General features: G+C 45.2%; 1 protein-coding gene across 1 annotated transcript; it reads right to left on the bottom strand.

Moving 5' to 3' along the window:
- Positions 1–19304: 19304 nt before the first annotated feature.
- LOC119228092 (protein LBH-like) lies at positions 19305–25462 on the bottom strand. Its single transcript, XM_037487405.2, has 4 exons — positions 25222–25462; positions 22691–22769; positions 21809–21983; positions 19305–20359 (listed from the first exon to the last, which is right to left on the bottom strand). Exons 2-4 carry the CDS (start codon positions 22766–22768, stop codon positions 20292–20294), a joined length of 321 nt encoding a protein of 106 aa, XP_037343302.1. The 5' UTR covers position 22769; positions 25222–25462; the 3' UTR covers positions 19305–20291.
- Positions 25463–25569: the final 107 nt, after the last annotated feature.

Raw genomic sequence — 25569 nt, 5'->3', positions numbered from 1 at the left:
AGCCAGGAGGGCCTTCTCGGCTGCGTATGTTCGGGTTTCATTTCGTCTGCCTCCCGCTTTGTTTGTATTAATCTTTCTCGGGAAAGGCTTTGACAAAAATGCCCTCGTCCCCAGGGGAGAATTTACATTCTGCTCAAGCTGTGAATCCTTCCAGTCGGCGAAGCCCCCTAACTGCCACCGACTGTCTTTTTGTGAAACCGACTCGTTGAATCAATAATGTTTGCGTCAGTTTTCGGGCTCCGAGCAAATGTGAGTTTCAAAAATAAAGGAACTGCCTGGCGACAGCTGTCGATGCTTTTCCCTTCTTGTCAAATAGAGTCTGCTAAATAGATTTACCATATTATTTGACTGAAGGTTAATATGAAAGCATCTTGAGTGTTGGAGGGAGATTCATTTCACAGTAAGAGCATTTGTGTGACGCACTGTGTCAACTAATAAAATATTCAACACACACACAGAAAGGGAAAGGAAGATGGCAGGTGGTATCGGCTTCTTTCTTTTTACCTTTATCTTTACCAGCTGGATTTCCTTAATATCTCCTTCTGTTTTCAGTTGTCAGTTCCCTCCAGCACAGAGAGAAGTGAAGACATAAGACAGGTGAGTTATTAAACCTGCCACCGAGCGTGTCATGAGGTTATGAGGAGAAAGGGAAAAAGAGACAAAAGATAAAGACAGATACATAAAGAAGATAAGCTTCAGAGAGCATACGGAGGTTAATACCACTTCCACTCCGAGAGGGCTTAAGAGAGGAAAGCTTAGAGGAGATATAGTCATAGGAATATTTGTGTGAGAATTGGGTTATGGTGAGAAAGAGAGCTTCCATTTCCCTGATGTAGTGGAAGGAGACGATTCCTACACGCGTGTGTAGCATGGAGTCACTGACAAAACAATGTAAATAAACCAGACAAGTGTGCGTGCTGACAAGTCACAGTTTAGTGAAGAGCAGGCCCGTTAAAATAAAACAATAAGGAGGTAATCAAGATATGTAATAACCAGTCGAGGTCTTTGATTGAGCAACAAAACACATAAAACAAGGAAACAACCCAACAACAAGTTCCACGTGTTTGATGACAACAACAATCGCCAGGGTGCATTCCCTGTAGCGACCAGCAGGGGGCGACTGCTCTGGTCCCATAGAGGTCTATGAGAAGGTAAAACCAATTCTCTCTGGATTTATTCCCTCAGTAAACATTGTAAACATGAGTTCATGGTCTCAATCTCCAGTTTCAAGTCTTCTTCAATACAGCATGACGTTCATTTAGTGAATGACGGTCCATTTACAGGCCATAAAGCAGGGGGAGCTTTAGGGCGGAGCTACACGCTGATTGAACCTACAAGTCGCCTCTAGTTCACGATTCAAATGGTTACTTCTGTTCAAGGCTTGGAAGCATCCGCCCAACTGGGGGACGTCTCGATGGCTCCGTCTGTGGTTCTACGCCTCGTCCGGTCCCCTGATTTCCAATTAAAGGGCTGAGTGAACCCGCCAAGTGGAACCAGCTCGGCGTGTTGTTGTGACGAAAGCCGATGCGCGGGGAGCTAAGAGGGAGGGACAGAGCGAGGGGCCCCGGGGGGGTGGGGGGTGGGGGGGGGCGGTCCTCGTGGTGATGTGCTCCCCCCCCCGCATGCCGCTCCTCCGGGTTGTCAGAAGAGGTTTTTTGTTGAACGCCAACACGCACAATAACCCCCGACTGAATCCCGAGCTGTGGGCCCTCCTCACGCAGGAAGGTCACGCATGGCTTCCAATGCCTCGACCACTAAAACATGGAGCTCCATCTTCATCTGCGCCATTACACGCTGACTCAAAACAAACACACACACACACACACACACACATACGCTGCCTCTTCTAGAGAATAAATAAACCCTAACTGAAGCTTTTTTATTTTCCATGTGTTGCTCCCGTGTTGCAGCACAGTGTTGTCAACCGAGTTATATGGAAGCAAAGGCAGTATATATTATGCAGTACATTAGCAATGTGTCAGTCACTCCTGTGTAACAACATTGTCTGTGTGTGTGTGTGTGTGTGTGTGTGTGTGTGTGTGTGTGTCAATCAGATGTGATGCAGCATTTTGACATTATTGTGCTTTAAGTATTTCCACATGCTGCTTGTCTACTACTTCATGACATTATCAATCATAGCTTTTTCCTCCGTTTTATGTATTTGACAGTTTTAGTTGCCAGTTTCTTTTGACATTAAAAAAAAACTATTCTTGTGTGATATTTTGTGACTAATCTACCCACAAAGTCTCTGCAAATAGCTCTTGCATTGATTTGTGCATTGATTACTCAAGTACAGAATAATATAATGTTCTGAATTATATCAATTCATTGGGCAGTAATTCTGCACAATGCGTCCGTCCGTCACGTCCTCGTAAACGTATCATTTCTTAAAATTTCGCGACGACGTCCACTTGGACTCCAAGATGTACTGATGAGATATTGTTGCTGATAATCAAAAGTTTCTTTCTTTGTGCTAAGTTAGAAAATGTTGCCCTGTCCTGCTGAAGAATTCAAGTCAGAGACAGTCTGGCAGGATGGGGGTTCCTGTCTGGACTTGATTTAAGAGTCGGGACCCGCACGGACAAACAGAGGTTTCTCTGTGTGTATTGATAAGGGGATCGGTTTCTGTTCTGACTAAGGAAGCAAGGTCAGCGGGTCAACCAGCAGATGTGTAAGATAAGGAGGGAGGTTCACACCACACCCCAACCAACACTCAACCATTGTTCTTTGTTTACGTTAGGCAAGTTGGTCTGCACATTGGATGTGACCGGATCCTTAGAGGCGGGGGGAGAAGGTTCATCCCCTACGCCAGCTTAGGGCCAATAGAAATCTTTTCTTTGTCTTTTGGGTTATAAAACATGATGTTTTTGCTGATGTTAGTTAGTTGTTCCTACAGCCTGCGTGCTGCCTGAACTGCTCCTGCCTTTGCAAATGCAGCGCTTATACTTGACCTGTGATCTGATGAATAAATCTACCAGAACGAGAGAAGTAGTTTGGCTGAATTCTTCCAGACGTCCCCATCCAGGCTTCCAATTTTTGAACACGAGCCTCTCTTTTGAAATTACTAACAATTTTGGTGACCCCGACGTGATTGGCTGACCTGGATGAAGATCGAGGGGGCATCCGTTTTCCGGAACAGGCAGAAGGCCGGCGGCGTGGTTCAGCGTTGACAACAAAGGAGCGCGCTACAGAATGGGTGAGCAGACGAGCCCCTTTTTGTTCTAAAGGAATGAAAAGTCTGCAATTGGACAAATCTAAAATAATTGTTGTCAACTGCAGAATACGTCTCTGTCCTATAAGACCACTAAATTTAAACTAAATTCCGAAATTTTCTGATGATCACATGTAAAGTATAAGCACATAATCACATTGAATTCAACATTAGGGAAAGTAAATGAGTGTCCATAGGGTAGGGAATTTAGGTTTTATATATAGAGTTTGCCTGAAGTCAACTCAGTAGAAATCCAGAGTTGAAGTTTGCGTCCCTCTGGTGATCGCAGTACTACGTATGCATGAACTAGTATTGGCGATTTAGTCTAAGAGTAGGGACCTAGCGGGTAGGGATTTAGTTAATTAAATACAGGGTTTAAAAAGGAACGACGGTGCTCACTTGAGCTATCGAAGGTCGACCCTTAGTCATTAGAAATCCAGAGTTGAAGGTTGCGTCCCTCTGGTGACCGCAGTACTACGTATGCATGGACTAGTATTGGCGGTTCAGAAGAAAGAGTAGGGACTCAGCGGGTAGGGAACTTTAGGTAATTATATAGAGTTTAAAAAGGAATGACGGGGCTCACTTGAGTTCCCTGAGGTCGACTCTTAGTCGGTAGAAATCCAGAGTTGAAACGGTCCCTTTGGTGATTGCAGTTGCACGTATGTATGTCGTGGACTGGCAGTTTAGATCAGAGCAGGGTTTAAATTTATGTTAATCATTAGTCAGAAGAAAACCCAAGTTGAAAGGTACCTCTGGTCCTGCAGCCCCATTAGTGTGATATGGGGACTGGCAGGTTAGAATATTAGATGACGAAATAAGGACACAGGGAAAGATTTGTTATTTTTCATACTGGGAACTGTGTGGGTGGTTGGTGTAACTCCTGGTGTTTTACCGAACCTGGAAGCTGTGGATCAGGACTTGAAAAGGACTGAGAATCTGACAGTGAAAAGTGTTTGACCGGACTACACATCTGTGGGGATATGTATTAAAGGGTAAAAGGGAAAATCATAGTCAATAGTGGTGATACAAACATGAGAGAAATAAAACAATACAGGTGAACTGGTGTTATAAGCCTCAACAATCGAGCGCTGTATTCCTCTAATACAGTAGAAGCTTCTTGATTGGGTTCACAGTATTGGGCATTGTGTCCTTTCTCTGGTGTTCTAAAGCCATGTGTGAACAAATAAAATAACCTGTGAAACTGTGAGGAAAACAGAGGAAACCATAATGATATGGGATGGATGCAAAGTAGGCACTCTGGGTCTATTTAAGATCTATGAGAGATTTATGAAAAGAAAAAAAATTTAAATTAAAAAAGGAAACATGTAACAGAAAATAAGTGGAGTGGGACGTAGAGATGCAGGAAGGCTGCAGCTGCGGAGCCCCTTATCATGATGAGACAGAGACTCAGCCAGCAGGGTGCTGCAGCCGGCTGCGGAGCCAGCACACACACAAGCTCATGCAGTGCTAGGAGCTAAAGGGAGACAATGTGGAAAGAAGATCAATTCTTATAAAGTTGTGTGATTATTGATGCCGACAGAGTTTCACACAGACAGTTAGAAAAGTTCAGTGCAAGAAGTGAATTAGATAGACGTAGCAAAATAAAAAGATATAAAATAAAAATTGATTTTAATGGTTTAATGATTTTGTGTCATTTGGGGTTCACACAAATCAGTTAGTTTGACGACTCAGAATAAATTAATATGTTAACACCCCTTATGGGTGAGACACGCACAAGCGTCGGTGCAGTTAGGGATTGTAGATCCAACAACAGGTTTACAAACAAAACAACAATTGGAGATATCAAAAAGTTTTGGTTATCCTGTTTTTTCAGAGTGAATAAAGTTGTTATAATGAAGCATGAATGACTTCTATGTGAATGAGTTTCTAGGACTCCAAGCTATTACCCCAATGTTGATTTAACTATATGAGGTCAACAATAGGTTATTAAGAACTGTAACTAAATGTGGAAATGTGGTAGAACATTTCTGGGAGAAACAAGTTGGGTATTTGAAAGACAGACCCCAGCCGGAGCCTGTCAATTAGAGTAATCTAAACACACCACAAGGTCACGGGATGGTCAGAAAAGGCCCCAACTCGTAGCTTGAGGAAAACAGCAATCAATCACCCGGTTCGGACAGAACAAGCATGAGACAGGGTGATGTTATCAAGGAAACTCGGCCAGATCAGAACCTGCATCAAAGTAATGATTTGAAACCTAAGAAGTCATTAGAAATGAGGAGAGTAGGTGTATATAGTGTCAGTCGTTTGGTATTAATGTTTGTAGTTTTAGTCTCCTACACTCAGAGATGGGCTGTAAATTGTTGAGTGCTGATATTGAGTGTATAGTGCACGATACACTTGATACAGTATCTTGATGATGGAAGCAAATGTCTGATCAAGGAATATTGATACTAGCAGGACATGAAATATGGAAACTTTGTTACAGACTGTCGTCTTGTAATGGTTCAACAAGTAACAAGTATTACACACTGCATTTGACTGCTAAACATGAGAGATCTGTACTCTATCAGTGTTGAATGCATGAATGAGTGAATGTATTGGATCCCAACTTGGACATGAGCTAAGTTGTGTTTGCAAGTAACAGATATGCCTTCGTTTTGCTTTTGGGCTGAAAAGCAGTAAAAGTGGAGACACTCGGGCTGCTGTAGGATAGGAAGTCCTGACCAGATGGGTCGGCTGCAAACTGAATTTATCGTCTCTTGGTCCTATTGTTTATTTCACTGGTGGTTTGGGATTAACCTTCTGATACATTGTTTAAAACTGTGGGTTTTAGTGATTGATACAACTGCAGATGTCCATCCACTAGTGATAGTAGTTCACAAGTTTAGAGAAGTTAATGCGGGAAGTGAAATCATTAGAGTTGTAGACATGCAGGAAGGAAGAAAGGAGGATATGCTAGAAGACACGTAATAGATCTTGTTGAAGGGTTTTATGGGAGTAACAAGGTCACAGCAGTCAGAAGATGTGTGGGAGAAACGGTGGGGCCATTAAGGCTGGACAAAGAGATGCTTGCTCACTTGGAGCAACTCAAGCAAATTCTTGAACCGCACACACACACACACACACACACAGACACACACACACACAGACACACACACACACACACACACACACACACACATACTGTTGAATGAAATGAATCTTAAATGTAAGTATTCTTCAGTGATGTGATTAAGTCTATGTAGTTTTCTTAAATATTAGGACATAAAGAGGATATTCTTTCCTTTTTGGTTTAGATGATTTGGCTCATCACTACTGTAATGTCAAAAGTTACAAAGTTACACAAACAATTGGATTGTAGATGGGATTTTACAAACAGATTGATCAAATATATTCCAACTTTTAGATGGATAACACACAACAGGTGCTGATCGGGTTTCAACAGGAAACAACGAATGCCCTGACCTATTTTCTTTTTAAGTGCAACACTTAAATTGAGGTTTTAACGTAGAATGATTAGAACAAATAAAAATGAACATTTTTAAACAAACATAGTAGAGCAAGAAGGGAAATTCGTTTTGGGGATAAACACAAAATTTGAGATATCGCCTAAGAGGTCTTGAGGTTATTTGGACATTAGATTTAACTTCATATGGGCATATTTTTAACCATGTTTTAAATTGATACAGGCCTCAACAGGAGTGATGGAGATGTGTGTACACAGTTTTGCTGTGCTACTTACTACAAAAGAGAGAAATATTGGGCATGGATTAATTGTGCAAGACACAATCCTCAAGTTTAAATGATCAGAATTTAATAAAATTACACAGATACATTATGATACAATTTGAATATTAAAACTAAAGATCTTTGACCCTAACCCTTCTAGATTGATTGAATTGTGTTCAACAAAACAGTAGATGTTTGAACAAGTAAAGAGAGAAATTATACCAAGGCTTTAGATACCGGAGAGTAAGAACAAGTTTGTCTTTGTGATGAATGTACAACATTGTTTCTTATCAGCCACAGTTAGCAGGACTAATGAATAAAGTACAATTAAATAAAAATTAAGAAAATTAGCTAAATTGTAAGATAATTGGGTTGCAAAGCTCTGGCCAAGGATCAGACTTTAATATCCCAAGAAGGTGAATTGGGTGAGAGTGAGCACCTATTCAGCCTTTATCCAGATAACCCTCCCTTCTTCTAAAGCGCCGTCTACCAGCAACCAGACGCATACCCTCCTCCACAGGCTCTCTGTCCCTAACTTTATGCCTCGTACAAGCAGGACTACAGGACATGACGGGGGCCCCACTGTACGGTGCTACAGCCAACCGAGAAGACAGTGGGGAGGGGCAACCGAGGCCGAGGTAAGATGAATGAGGGGCAGTTTAGACAAAGAAAATAATTGTTTCTGTTGTGGACAGTCTGGAAATTGTTCCAGGGCATGCCCCTAATCACCTAAAGGCCAGAGGCCTCAGTCCAACACAGCTCGAGACCCTCATGATGTCCATCCACCACAAGCACCATACACACTATAATAGATGCCATAGTGGTGCCCAGATCCGATGGCTGATGGTAACCTGTTCCAGAACCTGAGGTTACTCTGACGATCAATGGAAGACATTACAGATCTATGCTGGATTCTGGTGCTATTCCACAGTGAACATGCCATCTGCCACCATCAAGGAAAGCTGTGCCGGATTTTCGGGCCAATCAGAGGAGTGGCTGCTTTCTATCCACGCCCCACTTTGACAGCCAGCTGCTGCAAGATGAAGTCCAGCAGACGCAGACAGAGGCAGACGTCTGGTGGGAGAGAGTGGAAGACTAAGACCAACCTGATCTACATGAGACTGTTCACTGTTGGAGCTCCTGATTCAAGGTGTTCCACCGGACTGAACATTGCACAATTAACTGTTTGTCTTCTCCTGAGAAGGACTATGATATCCTGTGGATTACGACTGGAGTTTGAATGGACACCCAACGTCTGTGACATCTTTGTGGGGAAAACAAGGCGTAGCAGATGCGCTACGAGAGACGTCGGCTCCTCACATCACCTTGATCATCCAAAGCAGAAGAGAAGCTGAGAACATGGGGTCAATCGTTAAGGCAGGGGCTGATGCCACGGACTGGGAGCCCACTACAAATGTTAAACTATTGCACACACATTTGAAGTAAACTCATATCAGAGAAACACATGTGAAACCACATACTGACAATGGAAACACAACTCATGGTAGATTTCTTGACACATTTTGGACAAAAGAGGGAGCTTGATTGATGTGGGATTGATTCCAATTGCAACGGTGGTAATTGAATTGAAATGGTTAAATGGAACGGTCCAAATTTACCGTCCTTAGTACCCCGTAAGGGATAATAAGCAGTAGGGATAGAAATAAATTGAAGGATTGCTGGATGCAGGCGTTTTGGAAAAGACGAGGTTCCCCTGGAATACCTTGATTAATTGGGTCCCTAGAACCAGAAGCTCGATTATCATGCGGTGCACAATTTGAGTTTTAAGTTGTGGTGTCAACACACTATTAACGCCCCAAATTCTATGTTTAACACTATGTTTAATGCAATAGGCTCTGACAAGAGATGTTTCACCAGCATCAACCTGGAAGATGGTTTTTCTGTGTCCTAACTGACAAATTGTAACTGTTTTATCTGGGTGTTTATGAAAAGAACAGATTTGTGGTTTCTGTTCTGTTTCAAAAGGGGGTGTGTAGAACAAATTAAAGAATTAAGATTTTGATGCAATATAGTGGCAAATTAGATAATATGGAAATATGGCACCCCACTTGTGTAAGGAACATAGCTAAAAAAACTAACTAAAACTAAAATAGACCAGTTAATAATGGAACACGAGACTGTTGTGCGTACATCACATGGGATAAAAGGCGTTTTTATAGTCAAATATGTTGACACTCTCCTTTTAAATAACTCTGCCCCAGATGGATCCTTTACTAGAGCATTAAATAGACTACGAGCCATGTCCTTTAAATAAGCTGAACACTCTGGCATAGACAATCCCATTAATAACTGGTTAAGTCAACATTTTGGACAATGAAAGGGTTTGATAATGTCACTGTTTTGTACTATAGTATAGCATAGTAGCCTTCACCCTTTGTGGATACTAGATCCCTGTATCAGACAATTATGTCTTTAATGCATCACCACTGCAGTAGATGCTAAAATGCCCCTGCCATACAAGATGGTTTTGTTACATGAAAGGATCCAATTGTTAGGGCTGTGGGAGAATGGAGGAGATTGATATTGCAAGAACCGACCTCAATGGACCTGAAGAAGAAACCCCGTTAGGGTCAACGTCCCTGAATAGATAATCTGCTAACTGTTGCACACATCATATATAGTGGATGCATGCACGTAGGTGGTGTGATAGTTTTTGGGGCTAGGATGTATTTCTGTGTCTATTATACTCGGTTTAGATGTGATATAGATTTCTTAGTATTTCTTGTGATGCATAGAAATTTCCACAACTGCTGCATACACCCTCTACACTGATATAGGTTCTAGTGTTTTTTAATGTTTAGAAATTTCCACGACTGCTGCATTCACCCAATACCCACTGATATAGATTTTTAGCGTTTAGATTAGTCGTTTCTTTTGATTTTTTGGTTTACATAATGAATTATGTAAAAAGGGGGATTGATAATCAAAAGTTTCTTTCTTTGTGCTAAGTTAGAAAATGTTGCCCTGTCCTGCTGAAGAATTCAAGTCAGAGACAGTCTGGCAGGATGGGGGTTCCTGTCTGGACTTGATTTAAGAGTCGGGACCCGCACGGACAAACAGAGGTTTCTCTGTGTGTATTGATAAGGGGATCGGTTTCTGTTCTGACTAAGGAAGCAAGGTCAGCGGGTCAACCAGCAGATGTGTAAGATAAGGAGGGAGGTTCACACCACACCCCAACCAACACTCAACCATTGTTCTTTGTTTACGTTAGGCAAGTTGGTCTGCACATTGGATGTGACCGGATCCTTAGAGGCGGGGGGAGAAGGTTCATCCCCTACGCCAGCTTAGGGCCAATAGAAATCTTTTCTTTGTCTTTTGGGTTATAAAACATGATGTTTTTGCTGATGTTAGTTAGTTGTTCCTACAGCCTGCGTGCTGCCTGAACTGCTCCTGCCTTTGCAAATGCAGCGCTTATACTTGACCTGTGATCTGATGAATAAATCTACCAGAACGAGAGAAGTAGTTTGGCTGAATTCTTCCAGACGTCCCCATCCAGGCTTCCAATTTTTGAACACGAGCCTCTCTTTTGAAATTACTAACATTGCTTAAATCACTGTGAATCACTGTGTGTTCACTGTGAACTCACAAAAAGTGAATGTTCTCTTCTTGCGTTCCCATCTGATTTCATATAAATGAACTCATTTAAAAGACTTATTTGTCCCCTTGAAATATCGTTAGCGTTCCAGCAGGCTGCTTCTGAATAATTTCATCCACAGCAGGAAGCTTTTGAAGCCATGAGAAATTAGCTCTCGTCTTTTTATTGAAGCTGTGGTGAAAAAGCGAATCTCGCCACTTTGACTTAAGGATCTTTTGGATTTAAAGCGATGACTGTTAAAATATCCACATGTTTCATTCTAGAAATAACACCAACAGACACCTTTTTCGACCCTGAAACTAAACCCCCTGATACCATTTCAATAGAAAAGAGATGAAAATCTGACACTGTGTTCATGTTCAGTCTCACTCCAATTTGCACAATCTATATGTCACAGCTGTGATACTGAAACAACAAATGTAACCAGGCTTCCCTTCCCTCAATAATTGGTGAAATCAGCAAGGGACTTTTGTATCTTCCCACCTGTCAAACCTATCTATTTAAACAGTCTGCGAGCAATGAAATGCATCCAAGTCGTACCGTTGAATAACCATCGAGTTTCCATGCGTCACTTCATCAATAAAAGGTGCTGTTGTTTGACATCACAGGCCGGCTTTCAAAGATCCAGAGTGTAGGGGTTGAACCGCCGCGTGGTGCAAACATCAAACGCACCTCCGGCCTCAGATGTATTTATATCCCACACAACCTCCTCTTGTCTGCGCTCAATAGGCCCCTTTAAAGGATTCCGTCTGACCACCTCCTTTTATTCGCCCCGCTGAAGGCTAATTGAGGTTGTGCAAATTAACAGAGGGAGCTGTCAGGTGGGGGGCTGGGGGGAGGAGGTGGTCGGGGGCTGGGGAGGGAGGGAGGGAGGGAGAAGGAGGGGGGGGGGGGGGTTGTGGTGAAAATAAGCACTTCCTTGGCTCTTAAAATAACCCTGAGCCCCCCCGTGGCTTGATCGCCCCTCTCCTGAGGGCCGGGTATCCCGGCTGTGAGACGGGCTGTCAGAGTCGCTCTCTCTCTCTGTGTGACACACACACACACACACACACACACGCACACACACACACTCTCACACACAGACACAGCCGTCTCTTCACCACTTCGGGGGCCATGACATTGACGTACATTCATTTTTAAGGAGACTTACCATCAGGCTTTAAAACTCTGAGCCGTTTTTTCCGACTTTAACATTTCAACAAATAACATATAAATAATAAAGTTTTTTGTTCAGGGGTTTGACCGTTCCCTCCAACACGAACATAATAACATGAATAAACAAGGCCTTCAGACACTCACACTGTGCAGCAAAACACTGTTCCAACCCACAGACTTTTATTTATACCTCCACCCCTAATGTTCCCCTTGCTGGGCTGAAGTTTGGGAATTGAAACAAGCGAGGTTGAGGGGAAAATGGCGGCGCGGTGGCGTGCGGCGTCCACAGCTCCCCAGAGAGAGAGAGAGAGAGAGAGAGAGAGAGAGCTTCCGTTCCTCTTTGTTCCGCCGCAGGGAACCGTGTCCACGACACACGGGAGGAGCCCGGGACGGAGGACGAGATGCAGACAGCAGCTTGAGTCAAATCCAGGTCAGGCAGAGGAGTGTGTGTGTGTGTGTGTGTGTGTGGATCTGATGCAACCGGTACGAATGTTAAACCCTGGCTTTGATGTGGCGGAGGGGCCGGCGGTGGGATAAGAGCTCCGGCTGAAGGTTTTCTGAGGAGTGATGTGAATGGAGAAGGACTCGTGTGAAGAAGCCGGATTAGAAGAGAGTGAAGGTGAACAAAAGACCATATGTTAAAAAAAAATTTTAAAAAATGAGAGGGATAAATAAAACATAACATCTCGTGAGCTAAAGCTGCGTGAGTGGCAGCAGGGGGGAAAGTCACGCTCCACCCGCTGCTCCACCCGCTGCTCCACCCGCTGCTCCACCCGCTGCTCCACCCGCTGCTTCAGGTGAAGCCAGCGAGCTCGATGTCGCTCCCGGACGGCGCCACCGGGGATCCATTTCCAGGTTGCCGGTGCTAATGAGCCTCGTTTAAACAGCTCTAAAATCTAAAATCCGACTAAACTTTTGCAAAACTAGCTTTGACCAGAGAAGATGTAACAATGATGCTGCAGACACTTCCTCCACTTCTTCTTTGGTTTTGGTAGAAGTTTGGGGGGCCAACAGAAACGGACAAATGTGGATGCACATCCACCCGTTCTGCACCTATAACACAAACTCCACCCTCCCAAAAAGAAAACACTCACAGTACTTATGGTGATTCTAAAGCCTATAAAAGGCCAGTGGAAAACAGCCAATCATCAATAAATAAGTAAGAAATGATGCTCTGTTGGTTTCCATCTCAGTTTCATGGTGTATGATCTGCTTCAGTTTAAATTATTGATTGAAGTCGGGATAAAAGAGTTTTTAAACCTATTAAAGCAACAAGTGGCGCTCTCCTCCCCGATGGGAGGATCTGGCACTCAGCGCATCCACTGTTTCACACCCGAAGTCTCCAGCTGCAGAGGACAGAGGTCACCGGAGGTCACCGACGAGGCCCTCGAAGGCGGCCCGGGGTCAAAGACCACCGCGTGCTCCTCCACCCGAGTGGCAGCAAGACCTGCAAACCAGGGCCTGGAATATCGCTTTCCTGCAGCAGTGGACCTAACACGGCGATCATCTGAGAATTTAATGGAGTAGGTAGAGCTTCTTCACTCAGTTAATTACGTGTTCGGGTTACTGAAAGAGTAAACTGCTATCACTTTACGACTAGTGGAAAAACCAGTGCTTGGATCTGTCATCCAAACCTGCTCCCACGAGTCATCTGAGGGCCGGCGGTAGCGGCAGCCTGCATTTGTGTTTTTACAGAAAGCAGCAGAATCCACCCATCCCCCACCCACCATGTTGTTAAAAGGGGATGTGGAGCAAATCACTTTGAGATATTTAACAAAGTGTGTTTTAAGGAGTTGCGTCACCGCAAAATGTTCCTTTTAGTTATCAAACAAACCGAAATGTCAAGAGAAACCAGTCCTTCACGGAGGACAGAAGCGTTTCCTCTGGAGGACAGAAGCATTTCCTCTGGAGGACAGAAGCATTTCCTCTGGAGGACAGAAGCGTTTCCTCTGGAGGACAGAAGTGTTTCCTCTGGAGGAAAGAAGCGTTTCCTCTGGAGGAAAGAAGCGTTTCCTCTGGAGGACAGAAGCGTTTCCTCTGGAGGACAGAAGTGTTTCCTCTGGAGGAAAGAAGCGTTTCCTCTGGAGGACAGAAGTGTTTCCTCTGGAGGAAAGAAGCGTTTCCTCTGGAGGAAAGAAGCGTTTCCTCTGGAGGACAGAAGTGTTTCCTCTGGAGGAAAGAAGCCTTTTGTCTGGAGCACAGAATTGTTTCCTCTGGAGGAAAGAAGCGTTTCCTTTGGAGGACAGAAGCGTCTCCTCTGGAGGACAGAAGCATTTCCTTTGAAGGACAGAAGCGTTTCCTCTGGAGGAAAGAAGCGTTTCCTTTGGAGGACAGAAGCGTCTCCTCTGGAGGACAGAAGCATTTCCTTTGAAGGACAGAAGCGTTTCCTCTGGAGGACAGAAGCGTTTCCTCTGGAGGACAGAAGCGTTTCCTCTGGAGGACAGAAGCATTTCCTCTGGAGGACAGAAGCGTTTCCTCTGGAGGACAGAAGTGTTTCCTCTGGAGGAAAGAAGCGTTTCCTCTGGAGGAAAGAAGCGTTTCCTCTGGAGGACAGAAGCGTTTCCTCTGGAGGACAGAAGTGTTTCCTCTGGAGGAAAGAAGCGTTTCCTCTGGAGGACAGAAGTGTTTCCTCTGGAAGAAAGAAGCGTTTCCTCTGGAGGACAGAAGCGTTTCCTCTGGAGGAAAGAAGCGTTTCCTCTGGAGGACAGAAGTGTTTCCTCTGGAAGAAAGAAGCGTTTCCTCTGGAGGACAGAAGCGTTTCCTCTGGAGGAAAGAAGCGTTTCCTCTGGAGGACAGAAGTGTTTCCTCTGGAGGAAAGAAGCGTTTCCTCTGGAGGAAAGAAGCGTTTCCTCTGGAGGACAGAAGTGTTTCCTCTGGAGGAAAGAAGCGTTTCCTCTGGAGGACAGAAGTGTTTCCTCTGGAGGAAAGAAGCCTTTTGTCTGGAGCACAGAATTGTTTCCTCTGGAGGAAAGAAGCGTTTCCTTTGGAGGACAGAAGCGTCTCCTCTGGAGGACAGAAGCATTTCCTTTGAAGGACAGAAGCGTTTCCTCTGGAGGAAAGAAGCGTTTCCTTTGGAGGACAGAAGCGTCTCCTCTGGAGGACAGAAGCATTTCCTTTGAAGGACAGAAGCGTTTCCTCTGGAGGAAAGAAGCATTTCCTTTGAAGGACAGAAGCGTTTCCTCTGGAGAACGGAGGCGTTTCCTCTGGAGGAAGCGAGGTAAACGGGAAGCGGGTCACAAAGATAAATCACCACGTCGCCACGTTGCTCGAGGAGGAACCAGTGGTCTCCTCTCGCTTGGTTTTTAGCCGAACACATCCGACCCATTAGAGCAAGGGGACGGATGATGGTACGTTCCGACCCATCCCTTGAACTTAACCCGTGTGTTTTCGGGCTCCGAGCTCTTTTTAGCTTCAGGCTGGCGCCACACGTGTCGGCAGCACGAGTCAGATGATCCAGGGGGATCTTCTGGAAGGAGCCTCCCAGTCCTCAGCGGGCCTGTAACTGGAGCCCTGCAGACGGGGGGGGGGGGGGGGGGCGTGAGAGAGGCTGCAGAGTAAAGTGCAGGGACTCGGGGAGTTGGATGGACTTTAAATAATGCATGTGGCGTCATCGGCTCCGTGACACAGAGAGCAGCGGAGGCCCGAGAGGCCCCCCGAAGGCTCTCCGTGACCCGCCCCCACGATCTCGGAGGGCTGGGAGTGGGTCGGGCGAGCAGGACCGAGGGACGGTTCGATTTCCATCGGGTGGCATTTCACTTCAGACCCAGAACCAACACGTGGCGGCTTCTTCCCACGACGTGATCCGGCTTCATAAACTCGCCGTCCTCTGAAACGTCTTCACTGTGAGAAGGAGTTTGTTTTTTTGTCTTTGTGGGTTCGATGCGACTCCCAAAAGAGGAAAAATAACCAGGTGTGCTTGCTGATGCTCCTCCCCGCATGTTGTTGGCGGTTATATTGCTCCTTTATTAGACCGTAAGATGCAGACGGAAAGAAAGAGATTAAATAAAAGGAGCCGATGTTTTCCGTGAGCTGCATTTTCTCTCCTCATCACAGCGTCTAAGCCAGCAGGCGACCCCCGCCCCCCCCCCCCCCACATGTAGATTTGTATTTGAATTCATGAGCTCACAGAGCGAGAATCACGGGGACGCTGAGCAAAATTACGATAATTCAAATGCTCCTCTTCCTCACCACATCATGCATGAAAATACATATTTTCTCTGTGAGCTGAACTCTAACAGCTTCTCCTGCAGAGCGGAATAAACAAAAAAAAAGCACTTTGGTAGCATGTGGCTTTAGCTAGCTCACCACGGTGTCACCTCATTCACGGGTAGAACTTGACTGAGGGATACTTTTTTTAATTGCAATGTTCTGACCCGAACTTTGTACGTGTGATGGCGGCCGAAACTGTCGCTGACGGACATGAACTTTGTGCTCTTTAAGCCTCGCCGAGCTCACATCCTCCCTTTTCTCCTCCTCCCTCCCTCCCTCCCAGGCTCCACCTGCAGAGCCGCCCCATCTAAAATTGATTACGCTGACATTTACTATTCATAGAAAAGGTTACTAGAGTAACCCTGGGCTGTGCCGCGTGTTTGAGTGGAACATTATTCCCAAACAAACGGAGAGGGCCTCTTCACTGGGCCGTGCAGCGGAGCTGAATGACGCGCCGGTTGTGTAATTATGATTAATATGCAGATCTCTTCAGCATCAGCATTTTGTTCCCCTCTCTGGAGAGGAAAGAGAGAGGAGTTTCAATTGTTACTGTAGAAGCAATTTTGTGACATTTTGATGTAATTTTCTTCCGTTTTTTTGGGGCATCAAAACTTTCTCAAAGAGTGTTCAAAACCGCTTCATCGGTTCATCACGTCGGTGAAATGGGTCGTGAAGGCTGCTTCGCGGTCTCCTGGCTCACCTGGCTCAGGTGAAACATTCCAGAGCCACGGGCCGACAGTTTAACCGACGCGCTTCACCGGTAACTTAAGAGGCGAGATTTACCTGCAGGTAACCATGGCAACAGTCCTCATGTTTCCGTCCTACATAACCCGAAAAAAACCCCCACTGTAATAAAGTACAATTCTGCTTTATTTCTCTAACACTATCGTACTTTTTACTTAACCAACTGGTGTTCTTGCGTTAGTTAGGGTGTGAGTTATTGAATTGGATTTTTTAATTAATAATTTTAAACACAAATGTGTGAAACGGAGCCGGCGCTCAAACCCTCTTTGATTAAGCTCGCTAATGTCCTGTCATCTGAGCAATATGATCAGCAGCAGATAAACGGAGCGGTGATTGAATCATTGTTCCTCCTGTCCGTGGTTCACGTTGAGGGAGGCCATCTGGTGATTCCCCCCCCCCCCCGGGGACATTTTTGGAGGAGCCTTTTGAAGCCGGCAGGAGAGCAGGAGATGAAAGTCACTTTGACGTCATCGAATCACAACTCCCTCACAGACACGGCTCCCCTCACAACACTCAGCGCGCCGTAATGGCCGTGTTTGAAAGCTACTTTATTCTGAACGGAACATCAACGGATCCTTCATCGGGAGATGCAGCCCATAATAGTTATTCACTGTGTGCAGGCAAAAAGGGTTGAGCAAAGATGAAAGAAATGAATTAAGCAGGAAGGAAGGAAGGAAGGAAAAATGAAAAACCAGGAAGGAAAAGGTAACAGGGAAGAAATGAAGAACGGAAGTAAGAGGAGGGGGGGGGGGGGAGGAAAGAATGGAATGTAGGAAGAAAAGTAAGGGAAGAAGGAGAAAAGGAAGGAGATGAGGAAGCAAAAAAGGATCAAGGAAGAAAAAAAGGAAAGAAGTAAGGAAGGAAAAAGATGACGAAGGAAAGGAGGTGGAAAGAAAGCAAAGAGAGGAAGATAGACGTAGGAGAAAAGAGAGGAGGAAGGAGGGAGAAATAATGGCATGTAGGAATGAAAGGAATGGAGGGTTGGAGGAAAGGAAGCAAGGAAGCAAGGAAAGGAAACCCATCACCACTCTGTAGTTGTTTCAGCTTCCTTCAGAAACGGTTTATTTGGGGTTCACGCAGCTGTGGAGCAGCATGGGGGACGTGGGGGAGACACAGTGAAGACATCTCGCTGAAAGTGATGCGAACACACATGAACACGTGGACCCAAGTGCCCTCACCTTTTATATATATTTATATATATATATATATATATAAAAGGTGTCTGAGGGTGTTACAATGAAGTATCAGTGAAACGTTAAAAGCTTCCACCTGAGGAGAAAAAGACGTCCTCAAGAGGACAGTTGAGTCCTCCCTTCCCGTGAAGAACAGCTTGTGACATTTGAGAGATAATTGACACCCCCCCCCCCCCCCCCCCCTCGCTCCCCGCAGCCCTTCATTTTCCCAGGAGCGACCCTGCTTGCTCCGGCGAAGTGCTCTTCACAAGGTTGTCATCGGGAAAAGGTCAGACCCAGAGAGAGGGAGCGAGACACGAAGGAAGGAAGACAAAGTGCACGTGGGAGCGCATGTGGCCTGTTGGCCCCAGCGTCTTTGTGCAGGACAGACGGGAGGAGGGGACACCAAGACACCAAGACTTTTACAAACACTCAGGGTCTACGTGATGGGGACTTCATGCTTCACGCTGTCCATTATCAGACATGCAGTGTCCTCCTCCTGTCCTCCATCACCTGTACTCCTCCTCCTGTCCTCTATCATCTGTACTTATCCTCCTGTCCTCCATCACCTGTACTCCTCCTCCTGTCCTCCATCACCTGTACTTCTCCTCCTATCCTCCATCATCTCTCTTCCTCCTCCTGTCCTCCATCATCTGTCTTCTTCCTCCTGTCCTCCATCATCTGTCTTCCTCCTCCTGTCCTCCATCATCTGTCTTCCTCCTCCTGTCCTCCATCGTCTGTCTTCCTCCTCCTGTCCTCTATCATCTGTACTTATCCTCCTGTCCTCCATCACCTGTACTCCTCCTCCTGTCCTCCATCACCTGTACTTCTCCTCCTATCCTCCATCATCTCTCTTCCTCCTCCTGTCCTCCATCATCTGTCTTCTTCCTCCTGTCCTCCATCATCTGTCTTCCTCCTCCTGTCCTCCATCATCTGTCTTCCTCCTCCTGTCCTCCATCGTCTGTCTTCCTCCTCCTGTCCTCCATCATCTGTCTTCCTCCTCCTGTCCTCCATCGTCTGTCTTCCTCCTCCTGTCTTCCATCATCTGTCTTCCTCCTCCTGTCTTCTATCGTCTGTCTTCCTCCTCCTGTCCTCCATCATCTGTCTTCCTCCTCCTGTCCTCCATCGTCTGTCTTCCTCCTCCTGTCTTCCATCATCTGTCTTCCTCCTCCTGTCCTCCATCGTCTGTCTTCCTCCTCCTGTCCTCCATCGTCTGTCTTCCTCCTCCTGTCACATTCTGGTTTCCACTCAGTGGAGATGTTTTTACGCTTTCTTCTTCTTCTACGTATTCTGCTTTCTCGTCACTAGTATTAAAGCTTATTAAAATAAATCTATTGGCAGGAATATGTTCTGTTTTAATGAATCATCAAGAAATACTCATTGTGTGATTTGATAGCTTAGGATGAGCCCCAAAACACCATGATGTCCTCGAGCATTGTGGACCCCCCCCCCTTCTTCCTCCCCTTTTGGTCACAAACCACCGGCACAATTAAATCAAAGAGCGTTTTAAGAATTTTGAAAATATTTATTACTTGTGCAACAGTTTAGGCTTCCAGTACTTTTAAAAATATCTTGTCTGACAAACGACACACGTCTAAAATAAACTGGTTATTCCTTTACTTGAGTAACAAAATGAACTGCCTTTAAACGAACAGCAAACCGGGATCACCAAACACGACACATCATTATATATATATATATATTAAAGAATGTGTGGTAATAACATCGAATAAAGTGACGTAGGCTTCGTTTCTCAAAACATCGCAGCTATTGTTCACAAAGTGAAAAGTGAGACCAAGCATCACCAAAACTACAGCACTCAACATACAGTGATGTCATTTACATCTAGAGAAACTGTGCACAAAGTACAGTAGCTACCTTTCGTAGTAGTAGTAGTAGTAGTAGTAGTAGTAGTAGTAGTAGTAGTAGTAACATGGCACACTTGAGCTAAACAGCATTTAGAAGCTTCCAGATGTTAATCAGCCTGGAGCCAGAAACACAACATTTCAGTCATCGAATTGCAAAGATCTAAACCACAAAGCTGGAAATCTAACAATAGTCATATTAGATAAGGAAAAACTCAATTTTTAAGTGTTAAAATTCTGATATCGAAAACACGTCTGCTGCCAAAAGTTAAAGTGTATTTTGTTCATTTCCAGCTTCTCATGAAAAAAAAACAAGCCAAAAGGCAACCTGGAAAAGGTTCAAGAAGATCTGTTTAAGCCGACAGGACAACCTCCTTCCTCCTCCTCCTCCTCCTCATAAGAAGAAGAAGAAGAAGAAGAAGAAGAAGGAGGCGAGGAAGCGCACACAAAAACTCTCCATCACGACTGTGGCTTGAAGCTCCCCTGGAGCCGGGCTTTGGGAATCTGTTCTCTGCTCTTCACGGATGCAACGTGCTCTTCCATCGGACTCGTTTCCATTCACCCGCGTGTGGACACACTCACAGTGGCTGTGGATCAGGGGGGGGGGGGGGGGGGGAGGGGCTTGTTTAGTTGGAGTCCTGCATCTCCTCCCCTGAAGCCGCTTCGCCCACGCCGACATTCCACGCCGCCTCATCTAGGGGGAGGCAAAAAAAAATAAAAAATCTTCTGGCGGGATATAAAGCAACAATTGTGCGGGTTTAGCCTCAGGTGCTTTAGCAGAACAGTGGTACGGTGTTGCTTAATCAACGCTGGAACAATATCAGGTGCGTCAGGTGAGAAGATAAGATGGCGAACATGCTAGCCAGGCTCTTAGATTAGTGCTAGCAAGGTGAAGCTAAAGGGTGAAGGTCATGGGAGTTTTATTAGTTTTGCAGGTGTTTGGTGATCAGTGAGGTGAGAGCAACCTCCTCTGGGGAGCATGAATGATGTGTCCAGAATGTCACGACCATCCATCGACGTTTGATATTCCGCGTGCAGCCGATCGCACGCGGCCGTCGATGAAAATAAATGTTTATATATTTCTGAGTCATGCAAACCCTCCACCATGCTCATGACAAATATGGAGTGTGTTCAGGTTAGTTTATGTAACAATAGGAGGGGAAATTATCTCCCAATCGCAGATCTACACCTGTGAATTAGATACGATCAGATCAATAGATCCCAAAAATCCGCATTTTCAGACCGTCAAGTGGCGGTCGAGTCCGATCCTCGCTGGACGGCATTCACTGAGGTGAAAAGAAGAGTTTGCTCCAATGATTCACCCGGAAAGACGAGGTGAAAGACTGAATAGATTAAACAGTTTTACTTTTCCACTCAGTGATGCACATCGTCAGATTCCTGTGGTTTTAGTTCTTGTCCTCCTGGTTCAGGTGAGTGTTAAAAGAACTACAGGAAACACCTTATCACGGGTTCAAAGGTCTTCATTTGTGGAGGCCAGTGGCTCCTGGTGTTTGGAAACACACTCAGAGGACAGGGATCAGTAACTAATATGTGCTTCATCATCATCATCATCATCACTAATTCATAGCTGGTGTTACTAATGACTTTTTAGATGAAATAAAGAAGAAACATGACATGAGCTTTAGAATTAAAATACATAGTTAAACTTGACTTCTTTCTCTCTTCTGCTCCCATAGACGTCTATGAGAAAATGACTCTACTTCTGTGTAGTGACCAGCAGGGGGCGACTCCTCTGCTCCCATAGACGTCTATGAGAAAATGACTCTACTTCTGTGTAGTGACCAGCAGGGGTGACTCCTCTGCTCCCATAGACGTCTATGAGGAAATGACTCTACTTCTCCCTTGATTTATTCCCTCAGTAACCATTGGAAACATGAGTTTATGGTCTCAGTCTCTAGTTTGAAGTCTTCCTCAATACAGCACGATGTTCATTTAGTGAATGACGGTCCATTTGAGTTTTCCATTCTGGGCCATGTATGGAGATACATGGGGCTATAAGGTGAGACAAATAGGATTATTCTTTAAGTAGAGGATATTGTTCTACTTCCGAGTAGTTCTCCACCTTGAATCTAAATGAGCCAAGCAATCCCCCGGGTGACCTTCCCCCGGCTCTGCTCCTCACCTGCAGCTCGTTCCTCCGGACTCGGCCTCTCGGCCCGGCCGTCCGGGGAGCTGGGCTCGTCCGGCGGCCAGCGGAGCTCGCCGCTCTCCACCTCGGCTCCGTCCGTCGGCTCCACCACGATGGAGGGAAGCCGCTTGGACAGCTTCGGGTTCCTCTCGTGGGAATCTGGGAAGATCTGTGAGACGCTCATGTAAGGTGATCTCTCATCTTTGGAGGCGCGTGTGTCAGGGGAACCCGCTGTGAAACACGGGCACATGCCTGTGATCTATCGGAAACCCTCGTTGGTAAAAACTAGGATGTATGAAGCCGGGGCTTTGTATAAAGAAGCTAGCAGCTAAGGCCTGTTTCAGGATGCCTTCCTGCCCTGCCTCATACCCGATTGAACGCGTATTGCAAGTCACTTTGGATGAAAGCGTCAGCTAGAAGAGGAATGGAAATGGTTTGTCACGTTGATTCGGCTTCGCTCGGCTGATTGTGATCGTACCCTTTGTTCCTCTCGGACATTTTTGTTTCCTTTTGTCCAAGGAATCAATCAGAATTTGTTTTTCATCCTACTGGTCTCCCACCACATCGGCACTACAGGAGATGTACACCTAGATCCTAAAAAAAAACATTTAATTCTAAATATTCTCACACCCAGGTCATCAGATCAGCGCCAACCAATTTCCTTCAGTCCACTTGATTTGGAGGTTTTCATCATCTGCTTCCACCAAATGAAGTCAATTCCAGTTGGTATTAGACTGAAGAGTCAGAGGGAATTAATCAGTCGACATAGCAGCAGGTCTGACTGGCGACCTGTGACCCACCGCTGGGTTTCCTACTCCAATCACACCAGGGCTGGTCTGGAACCACTTTAACACACACACACAGGTGGAAGGATACTGCGCCCTGATCTGCTGGAGCTCCACCCCCGCTGAAGTCCTCCGTACTGGGCTCCAAAGAGTTCATCACCTCGGTCATCCTGGAAGGAAACACATGCTGATGATGATGATGATGATGATGATGAAGTATGCTGACAGTGCAGGGAATTATTCCTCAAAGCTTCATGATCACGGATCAATATTAAACTACCAAAGACTACTTCTACTGCTGGCCATTTCCTAACCGTTGTTTCTCCAGCTACTTGAGCAGAGTAAAGGCAAACGACATTTCACGCAAACAAATGTTACAATTTATGTTCGTGGAGTGAAACCAAAAGACAACCACCTGTCAATCACAGCATCCCCTGCCTAATGGTCTGTTTAACCCTAACTGGACCAAATGCTGCGCTGAAGAAGACTTGATCCTAGAGCCTGAGACCATAAACTCACGTTTACCGTTATCAGAGAACGCCGCTTCGATCCGCTTCATCCCAAAGACCACATACTAATTCAGATTCTCAACATTTGTTGGGTCGGCAGGAGGAGGAGGAACAGCCCGCGGCGTCAGTCCGCTCACCAGACTTCTCCCCTTTTTCTTTTCTGACAAGTTATCAGGAAACACCACTCGCCATACAGTCACACCGGCAGTTGCTGTTGCCATGGGGACGATGCCACTGAGATCGCATGCCTCTGCCTGTCTTGAGTACAGCGCACATTTCGCCTGAGCGCACGAGCGGGTCCGCCGGGCGTGTGTGTCTGTTTGTGTGTGTGTGTGTGTGTATTCATGTGTGCGGGAACGCAGCATTTAACAAGGGGGTTGTTGTTGTTGTGTGTTAGACTTTCATTGCTGCGTGACCCCCCCACCCTTCACCATCCTGCAGGGGACAACACAGCTTTCATCCCCCCCCCATCAAAAGGCCGTCCGTTGACCCTCCAGGTGTGTAGAAGGTTGTCCAGGTGTGTTACGCTGTGCGTGGAGCTGCTTCCCTTCTGCTTCAGCAGAGAAGATAAATGTTGGTGCTTCCAATGTCTTCTGTTGTAAAGTAAACCCAATTAAACCGATTTAGAAGTCTGTGTGAAGCTTCAACACGTGTGTAAAAGTGGTTTCGTGTTGGATTTTTTGTTTGTTAAAGTCACGCCACCTGAAACAAGAGTCCGTGGTCCTTGAGTTGTTAGATTTAAGGAGTGAATCGTTTTTTTTTTCCAACATGACAAATGAAATTCATTCTAACATTGCACAAAAAAATATATATATATATTAAACCGTGTGTTTGCAAGAGATAAAACATTACGTGTTAACCATCATTGCTCCATAGCGCCCCCAGTGGTCACAACCTCCACTACTTTTGTTACTGTTGGAAGAAGCATTCAGGTACTTTAATCGTAGTAAAATAAGAAATTAAAAAACACGCAAATTGTGTCTTTAGGTACTCGTTCTGTTGCAGAATAGCCATTAGAATGCTATATTAGTACCTCTTATCTTAATATTATTATCACTGAAGAAACTGTATCAGTTGTAAAAGGAGATTATTTGTCGAAAATGGTTAAAAAAAATCGATTAATGTATAATGCTTTGAAAAAGCTGCAGGTTAGTAATTGACTTGAAGCCTTCATTGGTTATTTTCACGTTGATTAACTAATCATTTAATCTAACGATTGTTTTATTATTATTCAACATTTGTTCCTATTTTTACTAATATATGTTAACAAGCAGCACGGACTCGAGTAAAATAAAGATACTTAATAAGATAAAACAATCCTGATTTCCTCATCGCGCACAGGGAAAATCTCCAGATAGTATTTCCTCGTGCAGTCTCTCTACTCACTGCTCGCTCCTCACATGAACGATGTGCATCTGGTGTGACCTCCCGGATTAAAATTCCTCCTTTTCTTGGGTCCGGCATGAGATTCATCACGGTGGAGACGGTCCAGTTAAAGGACCAGCAATCATTCAAATTCTATTTGTAGATGTAGGATACAGATCTCTCTCTCTCTCTATGAACTTCATGAGCATGTTTATTTGACCATTTCTGCTGCTAAATCAGAGCTGGCAGCAACATCACCTCCAGGATATCCAGTAAGACATTAAATAAAAATGAAATCTAAATGTAGTGATACTATTCGTACCATATGACGGGTGAAATGTCCCACTGCTCAGATTTGGTTTTATTTGTCATACCGGTTTTTTTTCTCTCACTCAAATGGCACATAAACTTAACTGCATTCAACACATACTAAATGTTGACATTTCTGCACGGCACACACAACAGGTATAGTGTGTAAAATGTAAATAGCAGTGATTAAAAGCCAGCTTCTGCAACACCTACACATGTAATCCCACCCACTGAGTATCACCGGTGCACAGAAACCCACAAGGTGAAGCAGGTTTCTGTGATATTTGTTCTTAACCAATCATTTACACTTTAAATGATGAAACTCATCGGTTATTCCGAATGAAATGAAGCGAATAAAGGCCGATTTTAGTTGAGTGCTGGACATTAGAGGTTGTTTCCAGACTGGTCGTAATAATAAAGAATAAAAAAAGCTCCATACCTGTCTGCGGGCTGATCCAGTGTCTCAGAGCAGGAAGGTCTCCGTCCTCCGCTGCTTCATCACACTGATGCTGCTGCTGATGATGATGATGATGGTGGTGGAGGTGAGGATGATGATGATGATGAAGATGACGATGATGAGGATGATGCTGACTGTTGTGGGCGACAGGCGGCGGGGCGCATGAGGCTCCCGGTGAAGTTGCCGCTCATGTCGATGTGTTCGGCGCCTGCGCAGTGGAGCGGGACCCGTGCCGCGTTCACGTGCAACCGGAAACATATGAATTACGAGTGGACGAAGCGAGGAGCTTTATTCAGATGCTCTATTTTGAGTAGAACTGGCTATACAAAA

Source organism: Pungitius pungitius, chromosome 14 (assembly GCF_949316345.1).
Source record: "Pungitius pungitius chromosome 14, fPunPun2.1, whole genome shotgun sequence".
NCBI classification, from domain to species: Eukaryota; Metazoa; Chordata; class Actinopteri; order Perciformes; family Gasterosteidae; genus Pungitius; species Pungitius pungitius.
The sequence above is the reverse complement of the archived record's forward strand: the minus strand, read 5'-3'. Positions and strand labels throughout refer to the sequence as shown.